Raw genomic sequence first — 18,734 nt, forward strand, 5'->3', positions numbered from 1 at the left:
TCAGTAAGTTGTATAGTTGGATGTAAAATTGTTTAAAATCAGCTTGTAAAATAAAATTTTATAAATACACAATGACTGGTATATATAAAAATATGGTCTGGTACCAGTGTTCATTATTACAGTTTTTAATATCCTTTAATATAACAGTATTTCAGTTCATACATATTCAGTAATTTTAGTTTGTTTGACTCTGACTAATGATGATGAATATATAAATCATAAAAATGTCATGTCCAGCTGCTGGAAGTCTTCTTCCCTCTTGGCTGATGTTTTAGACATGATAGCGTTTAGAGTACTCAGCATAAATTAATAAAGTCCCTCTGAACAAATGCAAAAGATTTAATTTCATAATGATCAGTAATACAGTTCATCCAAAGATGGCAAAACTAAAATGCATTAAACATATTCATATAACTAGTCCCTGATCATGTGATTTTAACAATAACAACATGGTCTCCTTGAAGACAACAGGCAGAAGACCTTCATACTGTCCTGACTTAATGTGCTATATCCAGGGCTGGACTGGGACAAAAAATCGGCCCTGGCATCTATTGGTCCGGGCAGCCCACCACCATTTGGATATATATATATAGTAGTCAACATTTGAAGTGGATCAAAAAAGTTTGACAAAGTTGTTCTAAGAACTAAGTTATCCTTAAAAGAATGTTTTAGGACAACTTTGATGAAAGGTTTTGATCCACTTCAAATGTTGACTACTGTATGTATATATACTGTATATATATATATATATATATATATATATATATATATATATATATATATATATATATATATATTTATACACACACACACACGTACACACTATACCAGTCAAAAGTTTTTGAACAGTAAGATTTTAATGTTTTTTAAAGAATTCTCTTCTGCTCACCAAGCCTGCATTTATTTGATCCAAAATAATATTAATAATATTTGATCCAGTAATATTGTGAAACATTTTTTCTATTTAAAATAAATATTTGAATATATTTTAAAATGTAATTTATTCCTGCGATTTCAAAGCTGAATTCTTAACATCATTACATTAGTCACATGATCCTTCAGAAATCATTCAAATATTCTGATTTGCTGGTCAAAAAACATTTATTATTATTATTATTATTATTATTATTATTATTATGTTGAAAATAGCTGAGTATAATAACATTCTATAGATGTCTATTCTTATATACAGCGAGTTATAATACTAAACCCCTTTTTTACTAAAACAACAACAACAACAAAAAAGCTTCAATTTCCTTATTTTGATATCAGGTTTTGTCAGGTTTATCTCCCTTCTAGGTTGAAAAAAATCTCTCAAAATATGGTTAAGTAGGCACACACACACACACACACACACACACACACACACACACACACACACACACACACTCCCTAAAACTCCCAAATTATACTATATATAAGCGTTGACAACAACTTCACAAAGTCAAAAACAAGAATAAAATATAGCTGCAAGCAGCAATTATGGGGCCAAGCACTCCACCGGCAAATTGAGGAGCTAAGCATGGCATGGAGCATTAATTTTAGGATGATTGTAATTGAAATGGCAGGAAAATCATAAATACAAGCACTAGTATTATGATTAAAAGGCTTATCACTTTTGACCAACAGGTGGCGCTGTAATCAAATCATTTTGGTGTGTTCTGTGTGAGGTGACAATGGCAGACACAAAGTTTGGTGTCAGTATCAAAAAACTAAACCTTGCGATTTTTTAATTTTGGGGTCCATTCAAAATAATTTTCCTTCTGTGGCTTACGGTTCAAAAGTTATTAGCATAAATAACTTATAACTGAAGAAGAATAACTGACGAAGAAGAAGAAGAAGAAGAAAAAGAAGAAGAAGAAGAATAACGCCAACGATTTCAATAGGTGCTTGGCCCCTAATGACATCCTAATAGGGCTGCCCTCGACTAAAGATTTTTCTGGTAGACTAGTATTCCTTTATTTTAAGCATTAGACGACTAATTGCACATTTATTAATAAACCATTTAAATCTTTATAATGAGTCTTTAATTGCCTACATGGCCTAATAAGTGCACAAGCATAAATCTTGCCACAACACACCGCAGCAGAAGTAAAGATTATGAATGTGTTGGGAAAGACAGTAAGGAGACTGCATTAACATTTTAAAATCCCCCGTAGTCAAAAGTTGTATCCCTTAAAACTCATCTTTGATCATCAAAATTACACATTTAAATGTTTCTTTCTTGTGAGAATTTTTTTCTCATGCCTTATAACAGCTTGAATGAAAATCTGCACCCTTGCTTCAGTCATAGCAGCCAGCGCCTCCTGATTCACGGATAATGACTGATAAAACTATGTTTTTACTAGCGCACATCTATAGTGGACACTGTAACATTCATTAGAGTTACTTACTTGACGATGTTGTGTCCTAAAATGCTCTGAAGACTCGAATGCAGTCAAGTTTGTGATTCTCAGTTTGCGTGAGCAATGCGTGTGAAGAGCGTCCGCTTGTTTGTATAAATGAAGAGAACAATATGCTAATGATAGGAATCTATCCCTTGACATGATTGGTTATTCAATTTTGTATTGTAGCAAACCGAGGGCTGTTTCACACCACACCATGTTTCTGTGACTGCCTTTGGGAAACTACAGTTCTAAGAAGAAAATACTCAGCAATGGTGTTGATTAATGGTTTGGCACATGGTTTGTCTAAAAGCAAATTAAAAACATCCCATAGAAAAATAAACAACATAAAAAACCCTAACCCTAACTTTAATAATTTATATTTTTTTAAAAAAACTAGTGCTTTCTTTGTTTTCAGTTCAAGAGATGAAGTCTGTGACACTGACTCGTCATCTCTGCAGTAGAGGATGTTTGGATTAGATAATCTGAGAATATTTGTTTTTCTTTTGAATTGGTTCATTTGAAAGAAGACATTTCGCTCTCTATGGATTTTTTTTTTCATATAAGTCAACTATACACTGAGTTTCAGAGTTTCTTGCTCAAGTTCACAAAGACCGAGACGACAGAAAACATTTTGTTTTCATTATTTTACAAAAGTTTTCGTTGTTATTTTGAGTGCACACAAATAAACATAGGGTCTTTACAGATTTGACGTATTACTCTTATCTGTATGACCAGAAATGAAATGAAATGACTGATTATTTTAAGAGCGAGTGCTCCAGCGTCTCCATCTGTCCAGCAGTGAGCTACTGTTCAGATTACTCCACACAGACTATTTCTGAGTTAACATTAGATTGAGCGGCCATGTAAAGTTGATAATACTTACATATTTCAGATGATAAGCCATATTTGAGGTTGATGAATGATAAAGGAGTGTTTGGATGTCCTGCCTGATGTACTGTATTACCACAAAGACCAGCCGTTAACGATCTGTCTGTCATGGACTGCATGACATCACCTGTGGAATTTATTTTCTGTGACTAATAAAATTTTGGTCGACCAAGCCTCTTCTCATCAAATAACAGTTAGTCGACTATTAGAGGGCAGCCCTACATCCCAGAACGAAACACTCCCACCCTTACATTACAAACCAGAAATCAATATTTCAGTCATATTTCATCATTTTTAGTGCCTCTGTGTGCATTTTATTCAACCATCTGTGAATGAAGTGCTGATAATCTGGAGATTTAGGAAAGAGGAGGTGTTGATATCCAGATTGAGACATTCAGCTCTTAATGATGCATTATTGTTTCTGATGGGTAAACACAACTCCTCATAAGCTCAATGCTGTTAGTGTGGAGTGATGGAAACAGCTGAACACATTATTATGCAGTGCAGGAAAGGGAAGGAATGATAAATATTAACGAAGGTCCAAACGTTGGTTCAGGAGGAGGCTAATCATCCAGTTCTGTCAATCATCATTACGAGCCTATATAAGCAGCAGTCAGTGCACCGTCCCTGCAACAATTCTTCCAGCATCCCCTCCTCCTCCCCAGCTCCTCCTCTGGTTTAGTGTGTAAAGTGCATTGCCATTTGAATGTGAACTAAACTGAGAGAGTGAAGAGTGTGTTATTGTTCTCTGAACTTAGAAAAAGAATAATTTCACAAAAATCTCTACATCACAAGAGATTGTGGCGTCACAGATGAAGGTTGTTCTGCTCTGTCTTCAGCTCTGAGATCAAACCCCTCACACCTGAGAGAACTGAGTCTGTCTCTGAATAAACTAGAAGATCCTGGAGTCACACTGCTGTCTGCTGTACTGGAGGATCCTCACTGTAAACTGGAGACACTGAGGTAAGATCATATTTGACTCTCACAGATGAAACACAGTGTAAAGTACAGTATGTTTGAAGTGTTGAGTCTCTTTCTGCTGCTGTGAGTTCAGCTGATTGAGCTGTAAATGATTGAACACATGATCTGCTCTTCAGTAACATGATGCTGCAGGACTGAGAGTCAGACTGAAATACACACTTTCACACACCATCAACACTTCAATCTCTTGACTTTAAACAGACTCAAGCTCAACACAATCAGAACTGAGAAATGAAGATGCTGGATTCATTCTTACTGTTCATCACATTCATTTTGGGGAAGTCGTGGCCTAGTGGTTAGAGAGTTTGATTCCTAACCCTAAGGTTGTGGGTTCGAGTCTCCAGCCAGCAGTACCACGACTGAGGTGTCCTTGAGCAAGACGCTGAACCCCCAACTGTGCTGCAGCATAAATGATACCCACTGCTCCAGGTGTGTGTGTGTGTGTGTGTGTGTGTGTGTGTTCACAGCGTGTGCGTGTGCACTTTGGATGGGTTAAATGCAGAGCACCAATTTTGAGTATGGGTCACCATACTTGGCTGTATGTCATGTCACTTTTTTTTTCTGTAGTGACTTCTCTATTTAAATCGGGACATTCTATAGATGTCTATTCTTATAAACAGCGAGTTATAAATACTATAACCAAACCTAAACCCCCAAAGAAAACTTATTACATTTTTAATTTTCTTCTTCTTCTTCTAATTTTTTTTTTTTTTTTACTAAAAAAAGCTTCAGTTTCCATATTTTGATATTAGGTTTTGTTAAGTTTATCTCCTTTCTAGGGTTTAAATAAATCTCTCAAAAAATCTCTCAAAATATGGTTAAGTATAGGCACACACAACAATATTCACAAAGCAAACAAGAAAAAGATCAGACTTGGCAACAACTTCACAAAGTCAAAAACAAGAATAAATGTCATCCTAGAACGAAATATACTCCCACCCTTTCATTACGAACCAGCAATCAATATTTCAGTCATAAGAGTGTTTTTAGTCCATCAGTCTGCATTTTATTCAACCATCTGTGAATGAAGTGCTGATAATCTGGAGATTTAGGAAAGAGGAGGTGTTAATATCCAGATTGAGACATTCAGCTCTTAATGATGCATAATTGTTTCTGATGGGTAAACACAACTCATCATAAGCTCAGTGCTGTTAGTGTGGAGTGATGGAAACAGCTGAACACATTATTATGCAGTGCAGGAAAGGGAAGGAATGATAAATATTAACGAAGGTCCAAACGTTGGTTCAGGAGGAGGCTAATCATCCAGTTCTGTCAATCATCATTACGAGCCTATATAAGCAGCAGTCAGTGCACCGTCCCTGCAACAATTCTTCCAGCACCCCTCCACCTCCCCAGCTCCTCCTCTGGTTTTGTGTGTAAAGTGATTATTGTGTGTAAGCAATTTAATACTGTAGTAATGGATTCACTGTTAATCTGATCTGATCTGAGAGGGTGAAGAGTGTGTTATTGTTCTCTACAGGTTGAGAGATTGTGGCGTCACAGATGAAGGTTGTTCTGCTCTGTCTTCAGCTCTGAGATCAAACCCCTCACACCTGAGAGAACTGAGTCTGTCTCTGAATAAACTAGAAGATCCTGGAGTCACACTGCTGTCTGCTGTACTGGAGGATCCTCACTGTAAACTGGAGACACTGAGGTAAGATCATATTTGACTCTCACAGATGAAACACAGTGTAAAGTACAGTATGTTTGAAGTGTTGAGTCTCTTTCTGCTGCTGTGAGTTCAGCTGATTGAGCTGTAAATGATTGAACACATGATCTGCTCTTCAGTAACATGATGCTGCAGGACTGAGAGTCAGACTGAAATACACACTTTCACACACCATCAACACTTCAATCTCTTGACTTTAAACAGACTCAAGCTCAACACAATCAGAACTGAGAAATGAAGATGCTGGATTCATTCTTACTGTTCATCACATTCATTTTTCTGTAGTGACTTCTCTGTTTAAACTGGGACATTCTATAGATGTCTATTCTTATATACAGCGAGTTATAATACTATAATCAAACCTAAACCCCCAAAGAAAACTTATTACATTTTTAATTTTCTTCTTCTTCTTTTTTTTTTTTTTTACTAAAAAAAGCTTCAGTTTCCATATTTTGATATTAGGTTTTGTTAAGTTTATCTCCTTTCTAGGTTTAAATAAATCTCTCAAAAATCTCTCAAAATATGGTTAAGTATAGGCACACACAACAATATTCACAAAGCAAACAAGAAAAGATCAGACTTGGGCAACAACTTCACAAAGTCAAAAACAAGAATAAATGTCATCCTAGAACGAAACACTCCCACCCTTTCATTACGAACCAACAATCAATATTTCAGTCATAAGAGTGTTTTTAGTGCATCAGTGTGCATTTTATTCAACCATCTGTGAATGAAGTGCACAACTCATCATAAGCTCAATGCTGTTAGTGTGGAGTGATGGAAACAGCTGAACACATTATTATGCAGTGCAGGAAAGGGAAGGAATGATAAATATTAACCCTCTGAAGTCGATTAACGTGTATACGCGTTTTGGGGTATTTTCTCCTGATAACCCCGAAAAGAACTTAAATTACACTTTCAGTTTTGATCGTACAGATAAGGAGCAATACATCAATCGAATCTGTAAAGGGTCTACTTTTTTTTTGTATACAGACATAATAACAACAAAACTTTGTGCACTTATAAAATAAAGATAACAAAACAAGGAGTGCTGTCTGCAGCCTTTGTCTGCGCTGATCTTCAGTTACAAATGCGTCATTAAAATGAACTGTAACTCCGTGAATACTCAACACAGAGACATGAGAGAGATATCTATAGAAAGCCTGACATGTCTACTTTTAAACAAGTGCTGCCGAAAACAAATATTCTGTGATAAAGTAATCCATATCAAAACAACGCGATGTCCGTTTTTCACGTCTCCCTTCATTATCTTCTAATGCGACCACGCCCCCGCGCCGAGCGCGCTTTTGAGATTCAAATGTTTCACTGAAGCGCGCGACTTTTGAATACGCCCACACACCAGAAGACAACGCAACGAGATTGTTCTTCAAGTTTTTTTATTTTTACTGTTTGCTTCGCGATGAGAGGAATAAGACATAATTCACCCCAAAAAGATGTGATGTGGTTGAGGATTTGAGATTTGGATTTCCTCAGAAAAAAGAATGAAGCACTTTATTCAGCAGAGATCATAAACATGAGTAAGTCTCTTTTTATTTATTTATATACTTGTACTAGTTTTTTACATAACGTGTAAACATATTACTAGTTAGACTTTTTTCCAAAGACTTTTTCCAAACTATAATTCCTGACTAAATGTATAATCAAGTGAAATATTATGAAGTTTCAATAACAATATACACTACTATACCATTCAAAAGCTTGATGTAAATAATATAAATGTAACAAATAAATGTAACTGTAATAAATGTATAAAACAATGCGGTTCTTTCAATTTATCCCCCCTAAAAAACCTAAAAAAATATTCTCAGCTCTTTTCAACATTAATAATAATAATAATAATAATGATAATAATAACAATACAATACAATTTTTTTTTGTAGAAAATAAGATTGTTAAAAGGATTTCTGAAGGATTGTGTGACTGGAGTAATGATGCAAAAAATTCAGTTTGAAAGTCAGCTTTGATTGTTCCTAATAAACTGTTTAACTGCACTCACAAGTGAATATTAAATTATGCTGTGGGATAATTAAATATATTCTGGGAACCCAGGGCAGTACCAGGATCGTGAGCAGACACCGCCGCCTCGGTGAATCATGAGTGGCACCCGCCTGCTCCTCGGGGGACTCGTGAGCGGCACCCGCCGCCGCCTCGGGGGACTCGTGAGCGGCCACCGCCGCCTCGGGGAACTCGAGAGAGTCGTGAGCGGCCGCCGCTGCCTCGGGGAACTCGGGAGAGTCGGGAGAGTCGTGAGCGGCCACCGCCGCCGCCTCGGGGAACTCGGGAGACTCGGGAGAGTCGTGAGCGGCCACCGCCGCCGCCTCGGGCACTTCGGGAGACTCGGGAGACTCGTGAGCGGCACCCGCCGCCGCGCCGGGGACTTCGGGAGACTCGGGAGAGTCGTGAGCGGCACCCGCCGCCGCCTCGGAGACTTCGGGAGAGTCGTGAGCGGCACCCGCCGCCGCCTCGGAGACTTCGGGAGACTCGGGAGAGTCGTGAGCGGCACCCGCCGCCACCTCGGGGAACTCGGGAGAGTCGTGAGCGGCCACCGCCGCCTCGGGGAACTCGGGAGAGTCGTGAGCGGCCACCGCCGCCTCGGGGAACTCGGGAGAGTCGTGAGCGGCCACCGCCGCCGCCTCTGGGAACTCGGGAGACTCGGGAGAGTCGTGAGCGGCCACCGCCGCCGCCTCGGGGAACTCGGGAGACTCGGGAGAGTCGTGAGCGGCCACCGCCGCCGCCTCGGGGAACTCGGGAGACTCAGGAGAGTCGAGAGCGGCCACCGCCGCCGCCTCGGGGAACTCGGGAGAATTGTGAGCGGCACCCGCCGCCTCGCAGGGAACATCCACGGGTTCAGCCGCTTCATGAAAGCCGGAGGCGAGCCCCACTGCCTCGCAGGGAACATCTGCGGGCTCGGCCGCTTCGTGAAAGCCGGAAGCGAGCCCCGCCGCCTCACCGGGAACTTCCTGGGTTGGCCCCCCCCACCCTGACGGCTGAGCCACTCAGCTGCAGAGCCAGGTTAACGTAGTCCTCCAGCGTCTCGTCGGGGGGTGCCAGTATGGCATTAAAGTTTTAAAGGGCTCGGCCAGTCCTCCCCAAAAGAAGACCATAAGACAGGTCTTCTCTGTCGCCGAAAACCGAGCCGCCCCGACGAAGTCCCAGGCATAATCCTCTATGCTCCGATCTCCCTGGCGGACATCGAGGAACATCCCTGCTGGACCCATATCGGGCTGCCTGAATTCTGTCACGGCGCGGTAAAGGGCGCCGTGGAAGAAACCGGGTCTGGGTCCAAACGCAGGGGAAAACTTACTTTTTAATAAACAAAAGGCCAACACGGCAAAAACAAAACAGAAACGAATCACAGGAACAAGCCGGAAATGCAAACACTAGAGACACGTCAAGACAACAAACATAGCAAATAACATTAATTCAGGAAGGCCGAGAGGTGGGAGTGTGGAGAATATATACTAGTGAACAAATGGGGGACAGCTGTGTATGAGTATGTGACAGGTGTGTCGAACTAGTGTCCAGGTGTGAGTGTAAGTGTGTGAGTGGGTGACACAGCTGAGCGGAGTGAAGTTAATGAGTCCGGGAGAATGGAAGTGGCGCCCTCTGGGTGGTGACAGGGAGGAACACCGGGTCCGGACTCATGACAGTCAGTTTATGTGTATACGGCAGAAATGTTCAGAAAAATCAATAAAAGACGTAAACAAACAGACGATTAACACTATTAACAGCAATTATGCAATTAAACTTATAGCAAAATGTGGTAGTTCTGTATGTTGTCTCTGGGTTAGCATCATCTGAGGTCCTTTGAGGGGCTGGCATCATCTCTTCTCAGGTGTTCTGGATCCAGACTGGAGCTTGTGGCAAAACAGAGAAACAAATAGAGACATAATTAGCGTAGCTGCTGTTCCAGCCAAGTAAAATTAATTAGTTTAACCCAAGCTAAAGAATAATAATGCGCATTTGATCAGATGTAACTTCAGTCCAAAATTATGAGATGCATTATTTGAATGCTTGGCCAAAGAGGTGTGTTTTTAATCTAGATTTAAACAGAGAAAGTGTGTCTGAACCCCGAATTTTATCAGGAAGGCAGTTCCAGAGTTTGGGAGCCAAATGTGAAAAAGCTCTACCTCCTTTAGTGGACTTTGCTATCATAGGTACTATCAAAAGTCCAGCGTTTTGTGACCTTAGGGAGCGTGATGGATTGTAGCGTGGTAGAAGACTAGTTAGGTACACAGGAGCTAAGCCATTAAGGGCCTTATAAGTAAGTAATAATATTTTTGTAACTGATACGGAAATTAATAGGTAGCCAGTGCAGAGACTGTAGTATTGGGGTAATATGATCATATTTTCTTGACCTGGTAATGACTCTAGCCGCTGCATTTTGGACTACCTGTAGCTTGTTTATTGAGGATGCAGGACAACCAGCTAGCAGTGCATTACAATAGTCCAGTCTAGAGGTCATGAATGCATGAACTAGCTTTTCTGCATCAGAAACAAGTAACATGTTTCGTAGCTTGGCAATGTTTCTAAGATGGAAGAATGCTGTTTTTGTAACATGGGAAATATGATTTTCAAAAGACAAGTTACTGTCTAATATAACACCCAGATTTTTGACAGTAGAGGAAGTAACAGTACATCCGTCTAATTGCAAATTGTAATCTACGAATATTCTGTGTAATGTTTTCTGGTCCAATAAGTAATATCTCTGTCTTATCTGAATTTAATAGGAGAAAATTATTGGTCATCCAATCTTTTACATTTTTAACACACTCTGTTAGCTTAGATAGTTTTGAAGTTTCACCTGGTCTTGTTGAGATATATAGTTGAGTATCATCAGCATAACAGTGGAAACTAATCCCGTATTTTCTAATGATATTACCAAGGGGCAACATGTATATTGAAAATAGCAGAGGACCTAGGACAGATCCTTGTGGCACTCCATATTTTACTGGTGATAAATGAGATGACTCCCCAATTTAGATAAACAAAGTGGTAGCGATCAGACAGGTAGGATCTAAACCATCTTAAAGCCTGCCCTTGGATACCTGTATAGTTTTGTAATCTATCTATGAGTATATCGTGATCTATGGTGTCAAACGCAGCACTAAGATCAAGTAAAACTAGCAATGAGATGCAGCCTTGATCTGAAGCAAGAAGCAAGTCATTTGTAATTTTAACAAGTGCAGTTTCTGTGCTATGATGGGCCCTGAAACCCGACTGAAATTCTTCATAGAGATCATTTTTTTGCAGGTAGGAGCACAATTGAGCAGACACAACTTTTTCTAAAAATTTTAGACATAAATGGAAGATTTGAAATGGGTCTGTAATTTGCCAGTTCACTAGGATCTAGTTGTGGTTTCTTAATAAGAGGCTTAATAACCGCCAGCTTGAATGGTTTTGGGACGTGACCTAAAGATAACGACGAGTTAATAATATTGAGAAGCGGTTTTTCTGCTACAGGTAACAACTCTTTCAGTAATTTAGTGGGTACAGGATGTAATAAACATGTGTTGGTTTAGATGCAGTGATAAGTTTATTTAGCTCTTCCTGTCCTATAGTTGTAAAGCACTGCAGTTTATCTTTGAGTGCGATGGATAAAACTAAAGTATCAGATCCTGTGGAATCTACATTTGTTATTGTATTTCTGATGTTATCTATTTTATCAGTGAAGAAATTCATAAAGTCATTACTATTTAACTGTGAGGGAATATTTAGATCGGGTGGCGTCTGGTTATTTGTTAATCTAGCCACTGTGCTAAAATAAAACCTTGGATTGTTTTTGGTTGTTTTCTATGAGTTTGTGGATATGCTTGGCCCTGGCAGTTTTTAGAGCCTGTCTATAGCTGGACATACTGTTTTTCCACGCAATTCTAAAAACTTCCAAGTTAGTTTTCTCCATTTGCGCTCAAGACTACGAGTTTCTTTCTTGAGAGCGTGGGTATTACTGTTGTACCATGGCACAGTACGTTTTTTCTCTAACCTTTTTTCAATTTGATGGGGGCAACAGCTTCTAATGTATTAGAGAAGATAGTGCCCATATTTCCAGTCATTTCGTCTAGTTCATGTATATTTATGGGAACACAGAGCAGTTGAGATAAATCAGGCAGGTTATTTGTGAATCTGTCTTTGGTGGCTGGAACAATAGTTCTGCCCGGACGATAACGTGAAGCTATATAGTTACTGTCATCAATACGCAAAATGCACGATACAAGGAAATGGTCAGTAACATCATCACTTTGAGGTACGATATCTATGTCAGTAAGATCGATTCCATGCGATATAATTAAATCTAGCGTATGATTAAAACGATGAGTGGGCCAGGTGACATTTTTGCTTTACTCCAAAACAGTTTAATAAGTTAGTAAACGCAAGTCCTAATGCATCATTTGTATTATCAACATGAATGTTAAAATCTCCGAAAATTAGCACTTTATCAGCGGTAACCAACAGGTCTCAGAGGAAATCTCCAAATTCTTTTAGGAATTCTGTATATGGCCCTGGTGGTCTATACACAGTAGCCAGAGAAAGAGATACGATAGATTTCTTTTGCATATCTGACAGTGTAACATTAAGCATAAGTATTTCAAATGATTTAAACCTGTTTTCTGGGTAACACTGAGAATATCACTATATATTGTTGCAACACCTCCACCTCGACCAGTCTGACGGGGCTCATGTTTATAACAGTAGTTTGGTGGAGTAGACTAATTTAGACCAATATAATCATTTGGTTTTAGCCAGGTTTCAGTCAAGCAGAGTACATCAAAACTATTATCTGTGATCATTTCATTTACAATAACTGCTTTGGCTGTTAGTGATCTAATGTTTATGAGCCCAAACTTTAGAAATTGTTTTTGTTCATTTATTTTATTTTTTTTCTGGTTTAATCACGATAAGATTTTTTTCTAGATCCTACATTAAATTTATATTTTTTTGACCTCACTATTCGGGGAACAGACACAGTCTTAATAGATTGGACAGCGCAAGCACTTCTAACATTTAAGCGGGTAGAACAAAAGCCATCATAGCAGTTATTTGAGAATTGGCTTACTAGTCAAAATGGAGCGTAGAGTCCTGGAGATGTTGTCCGAGAGCAGCTCCGCTCCGACTCTGCTGGGGTGCAGGCCATCAGCGCGAAAAAGCCTAGGTCGCTCCCAGAAAAGATTCCAATTATTAACAAAGAGCAGTTTCTGTTCTTTACACCATGACAATAACCATTCATTTAGGAGCAAATAGTCTACTGAACCTTTCGTGTCCTCGTCGATACGTGGGCAGCGGTCCTGACACGATGATCGTCGCCGCGGGCGTCGTGCTGCGAACCGTCTCGATCAGGCTCCTGAAGTCCATCTTCAGCGTCTCCGTCTGCCCGCTGCGTGGTGTCGTTAAACCCCGGCGTGAAGCACGACCCGCTCTGGGGCTCTCGTCGGCCTTCAGGATCGCGGGTATCTGCGCAGAAACATCGAGAACACGAGCACCAGGGAGACAGTGAGTGTGCACTTTACCTTCGGCTAACGTAGCACGGACGTGTCGGACGATGGAGTCTCCGACGATCACAGCGTCGCGTTCCGTCTCGCGGAGGGGAGAGAAGCGGTTCCGTGTAGGGAGATCACGAAGACCGGAGGGGGAGAAGTCGTCGCCCGGGGCCTGGCTCGCGTCCTCCGCTGCGGATGCACCCAGGGTCCGTGGTGTCCCGGCACCGGCGTGAAGGACATCTGGGCAGATCGCGTCCTGGGTGCACCGGGCCTGTGCAGAGAAACACACGGGGGGAGGTGGTGGGACTGTTAGCAGCGCGCTGTATACTTACCCTGGACTTGTGAGCGTCAGCCCGGGAGGTTTCCAGCGCGGCTCTCCGCTCTCTTAGCTGGGCCTGCCTCTGCTCCAGGACCCGAATCTGCTTCTCCACGGCCTCCAGCTCGAGCTGCAACGTGTCGTCACCTGCACTCAAAGGTAGACAAACATTCGTCATTAAAGCAAGTTACAGTGAGTACAGCAATTGTAATGTGTGTGAATAGAGTATTAGCGATGCACGCGGGTTTAGCGAAACCCACGCTGGTAATGCTAATGGGCTATAAGCTACTAGCGGACTCTGGAAATCAAAATAAAACTATCCAAAACAATTTCAACTCACTGCCCACACAACCAAACACAAAAGATGATATATTCACACGTTATAGAAACGAAATTGATTGTGTATAAAATAGATTTCAACAATAAAAAATAGACGATAGAGAAATAACGTGACGGAGCTCAAACTAGAGGCATACGACAGCAACAAACAGAAATCTCATGGGATATTCAAGTGATTTAACATTTTTAGTTTTTCACTAACCACGCATAACATTTTTTTTCTCAAAAACACAATCATGTACATACATGCTGCTCACATATTATTATAGCCCAGTTTGTGCTGATTACAGTGAGATTTGACTTTAGCCATTTAGATATTTATAAGAAACTGAAAAAAAGCACAAATGTCAGGGCATGACAAAACTTCTCCAGGCCCCAAAAATACCCTTAGACTCCAGAGGGTTAATGAAGGTCCAAACGTTGGTTCAGGAGGAGGCTAATCATCCAGTTCTGTCAATCATCATTACGAGCCTATATAAGCAGCAGTCAGTGCACCGTCCCTGCAACAATTCTTCCAGCATCCCTCCTCCTCCCCAGCTCCTCCTCTGGTTTTGTGTGTAAAGTGATTATTGTGTGTAAGCAATTTAATACTGTAGTAATGGATTCACTGTTAATCTGATCTGATCTGAGAGAGTGAAGAGTGTGTTATTGTTCTCTACAGGTTGAGAGATTGTGGCATCACAGATGAAGGTTGTGCTGCTCTGTCTTCAGCTCTGAGATCAAACCCCTCTCACCTGAGAGAACTGAGTCTGTCTCTGAATAAACTAGAAGATCCTGGAGTCACACTGCTGTCTGCTGTACTGGAGGATCCTCACTGTAAACTGGAGGAACTGTGGTAAGATCATATTTGACTCTCACAGATGAAACACAGTGTAAAGTACAGTATGTTTGAAGTGTTGAGTCTCTTTCTGCTGCTGTGAGTTCAGCTGATTGAGCTGTAAATGATTGAACACATGATCTGCTCTTCAGTAACATGATGCTGCAGGACTGAGAGTCAGACTGAAATACACACTTTCACACACCATCAACACTTCAATCTCTTGACTTTAAACAGACTCAAGCTCAACACAATCAGAACTGAGAAATGAAGATGCTGGATTCATTCTTACTGTTCATCACATTCATTTTGGGGAAGTCGTGGCCTAGTGGTTAGAGAGTTTGATTCCTAACCCTAAGGTTGTGGGTTCGAGTCTCCGGCCAGCAGTACCACGACTGAGGTGTCCTTGAGCAAGACGCTGAACCCCCAACTGTGCTGCAGCATAAATGATACCCACTGCTCCGGGTGTGTGTGTGTGTGTGTGTGTGTGTGTGTGTGTGTGTGTGTGTGTGTGTGTGTGTTCACTGCTGTGTGTGTGCACTTTGGATGGGTTAAATGCAGAGCACCAATTTTGAGTATGGGTCACCATACTTGGCTGTATGTCATGTCACTTTTTTTTTCTGTAGTGACTTCTCTGTTTAAACTGGGACATTCTATAGATGTCTATTCTTATAAACAGCGAGTTATAAATACTATAACCAAACCTAAACCCCCAAAGAAAACTTATTACATTTTTAATTTTCTTCTTCTTCTTCTATTTTTTTTTTTTTTTTTTACTAAAAAATGCTTCAGTTTCCATATTTTGATATTAGGTTTTGTTAAGTTTATCTCCTTTCTAGGTTTAAATAAATCTCTCAAAAATCTCTCAAAATATGGTTAAGTATAGGCACACACAACAATATTCACAAAGCAAACAAGAAAAGATCAGACTTGGCAACAACTTCACAAAGTCAAAAACAAGAATAAATGTCATCCTAGAACGAAACACTCCCACCCTTTCATTACGAACCAACAATCAATATTTCAGTCATAAGAGTGTTTTTAGTGCATCAGTGTACATTTTATTCAACCATCTGTGAATGAAGTGCTGATAATCTGGAGATTTAGGAAAGAGGAGGTGTTGATATCCAGATTGAGACATTCAGCTCTTAATGATGCATTATTGTTTCTGATGGGTAAACACAACTCATCATAAGCTCAATGCTGTTAGTGTGGAGTGATGGAAACAGCTGAACACATTATTATGCAGTGCAGGAAAGGGAAGGAACGATAAATATTAACGAAGGTCCAAACGTTGGTTCAGGAGGAGGCTAATCATCCAGTTCTGTCAATCATCATTACGAGCCTATATAAGCAGCAGTCAGTGCACCGTCCCTGCAACAATTCTTCCAGCATCCCTCCTCCTCCCCAGCTCCTCCTCTGGTTTAGTGTGTAAAGTGATTATTGTGTGTAAGCAATTTAATACTGTAGTAATGGATTCACTGTTAAACTGATCTGATCTGATCTGATCTGAGAGAGTGAAGAGTGTGTTATTGTTCTCTACAGGTTGTATGATTGTGGCGTCACAGATGAAGGTTGTGCTGCTGTCTTCAGCTCTGAGATCAAACCCCTCACACCTGAGAGATCTGGATCTGTCTGGGAATAAACTAGGAGACTCTGGAGTGAAGTTACTCTCTGATCTGAAGAATGATCCACATTATAAACTGGAGACATTCGACTATTGTGAGTGTATTTTTACTTGAATCTTTAAAGTTCAGTAACAGGCCTCATATGTGTGTAATTGGAGAATATAAGATAATAATTCAGCTCCACTTTAGTTTCTGTTAAACTGTTTAATAAGAGTTTAAAATTCTGTAATGTAACTGATCTATGAATATATGCATATCTTCATCTCTTCCAGTGTGTCTGTGTGTAAGTGATGAAGAGAGAGTTGTTGATCATTCACTGTTATTAATCTATGATCAGGTGTTCATTCATATCTCCGGCTGTAATATGAATATACTGTGTATTTTCTGAACTGGATCTGCTGATGTGATGTGACAGCAGTAATGTCTCATACTCATATGTGTCTGTCTGTGTGTTTTATTGTAGGACGCTCAGTATTGAGACGTCAGTCCAGTTTCCTCAGGATCAGCTGATGGTGAATAAGAGACGTCACAGTCACACAATCAGCAGAGACTGAAGACACAGAGACACACAGCATCACACTGTCATGTGTGACGTCTTTCACTCTCTTGGTTTATAGGTAATGACTCTGAAACTGAGTGATTCACTAGATATTGACTACAATGTAGATGCTGTAACACTCAATACACACTGCAGACAAGTAATGCTGAGTGACCAAACTAAAACCTCCCATTTTAATCAACATAAACATGGTGTAAATAAGAGATTTATTGTGTAATACGGACAGCTTTGATTATAACGGGAGAATGAGATTCATTTATCAATATAACCTTTGTTAACCTTGAATATAAAGTTTTCTTTAAACGTTTTTACAAGTTTTAGTTTGAGAATCAAGAGTCTGACAGCTGATGAGACTGATATTGTAAATGTATCTAACAGCAAATCACTGTAAAGACTTCAATGTAAAATAATTATATTATTTACATATTTTTTTTAGGATGATTATTTAAATTTCCACCTAAATCTTCACTTTTTTTATTTGTTTTTTGTTTTTTCCTCCTGCACAGTTATTTACTAACGACTGTGTCAACACATATTTATTTATTTTATGGAGAGGTTATAACTTTCAGTGTGATTATAAACAATCTGACAAAGTTCTTAAATGTGTTCCAAAGTCTGTTGTTCTAATGGTCTAAAGGACAATTAGAAAATTGATCATATGTTTATACACCACCGAAAACCAAGGAAAATCAATGTAAGATTTTCAGTGATCGGCTTATATATCGTGAGCCCTCGAGTTTCTCAGGCATAGATTTAATAAAGATCATCATAATTGTGTATTTTGAAATTCAGAAATAGAAACGTATTGCATGTACATTTCCTCGTTCTGGTAAGACATTTATAATTTACTAAAAATCTAACAATTTAACTGTTTACTAAAAATATTATAAGCCCTATCATTTGGCATAATAGTGAAATATGGCTGCTTTATCTCACCTAAATAAATAATATAGTGGTTAGAGAGTTTGACTCCTAACCCTAAGGTTGTGGGTTTGAGTCTCGGGCCGGCAATACCACGACTGAAGTGCCCTTGAGCAAGGTGTGTTCACGGTGTGTGTGTGCACTTTGGATGGGTTAAATGCAGAGCACCAATTCTGAGTATGGTCACCATACTTGGCTGTATGTCACGTCACTTTCACTTTCATAAACACTAACATCATGCATTTCTGTTGAGCTGCTTTAAACAATGTATTGTGATACAAATAAACTGACAACTTGACTAATGCATTCTGATAAATCCATCTCATCTGTATCTGCATCTGACACAGAAACAGACACGCTACTAGAGTATGAATGGACAGCTAAATGGACTAAAGTCTGCTTGTGTCTAGAAACAGACTTGATCACATTCAGAGACAGACTCTCTAGTCTATAGTCACCTTTATTTTCATGGCATGTCATACAACAAAGATTGTTTCAAAGCAGTAATAAACAGATGAGTAACAGACTACAGAAGGATTCAGCTCCAGCCAGATCAACAACTGGATAAATGAGCTAAATTTATTGTAGATTTCAAAGACACACACAGAGCTGTGTTCATAAGTTTACATGAACCTCGCTAAGTGTTTTTATAGTTATTTCACAGATGTTTACATATACTCCACAGTCTACTGACTCAGACTTCCACGGAAGTTTGCTTCAAAGCAGCTTTATG

At 39.8% G+C, this 18,734-nt stretch overlaps 1 protein-coding gene across 1 annotated transcript in view; it reads left to right on the plus strand.

Annotated features, from left to right (window-relative positions):
• LOC109045254 (NLR family CARD domain-containing protein 3-like) overlaps positions 1–16,542 on the plus strand; it is a 29,528-nt gene extending 12,986 nt beyond the window's left edge. The window contains 3 exon segments of the mRNA XM_042737737.1: positions 5,737–5,910; positions 14,738–14,911; positions 16,439–16,542. Of these exon segments, the coding sequence (XP_042593671.1) occupies positions 5,737–5,910; positions 14,738–14,911; positions 16,439–16,538 (448 nt within the window). The 3' untranslated portion in view covers positions 16,539–16,542.
• Positions 16,543–18,734: the final 2,192 nt, after the last annotated feature.

Source organism: Cyprinus carpio, chromosome B14 (assembly GCF_018340385.1).
Source record: "Cyprinus carpio isolate SPL01 chromosome B14, ASM1834038v1, whole genome shotgun sequence".
Taxonomy (NCBI): Eukaryota; Metazoa; Chordata; class Actinopteri; order Cypriniformes; family Cyprinidae; genus Cyprinus; species Cyprinus carpio.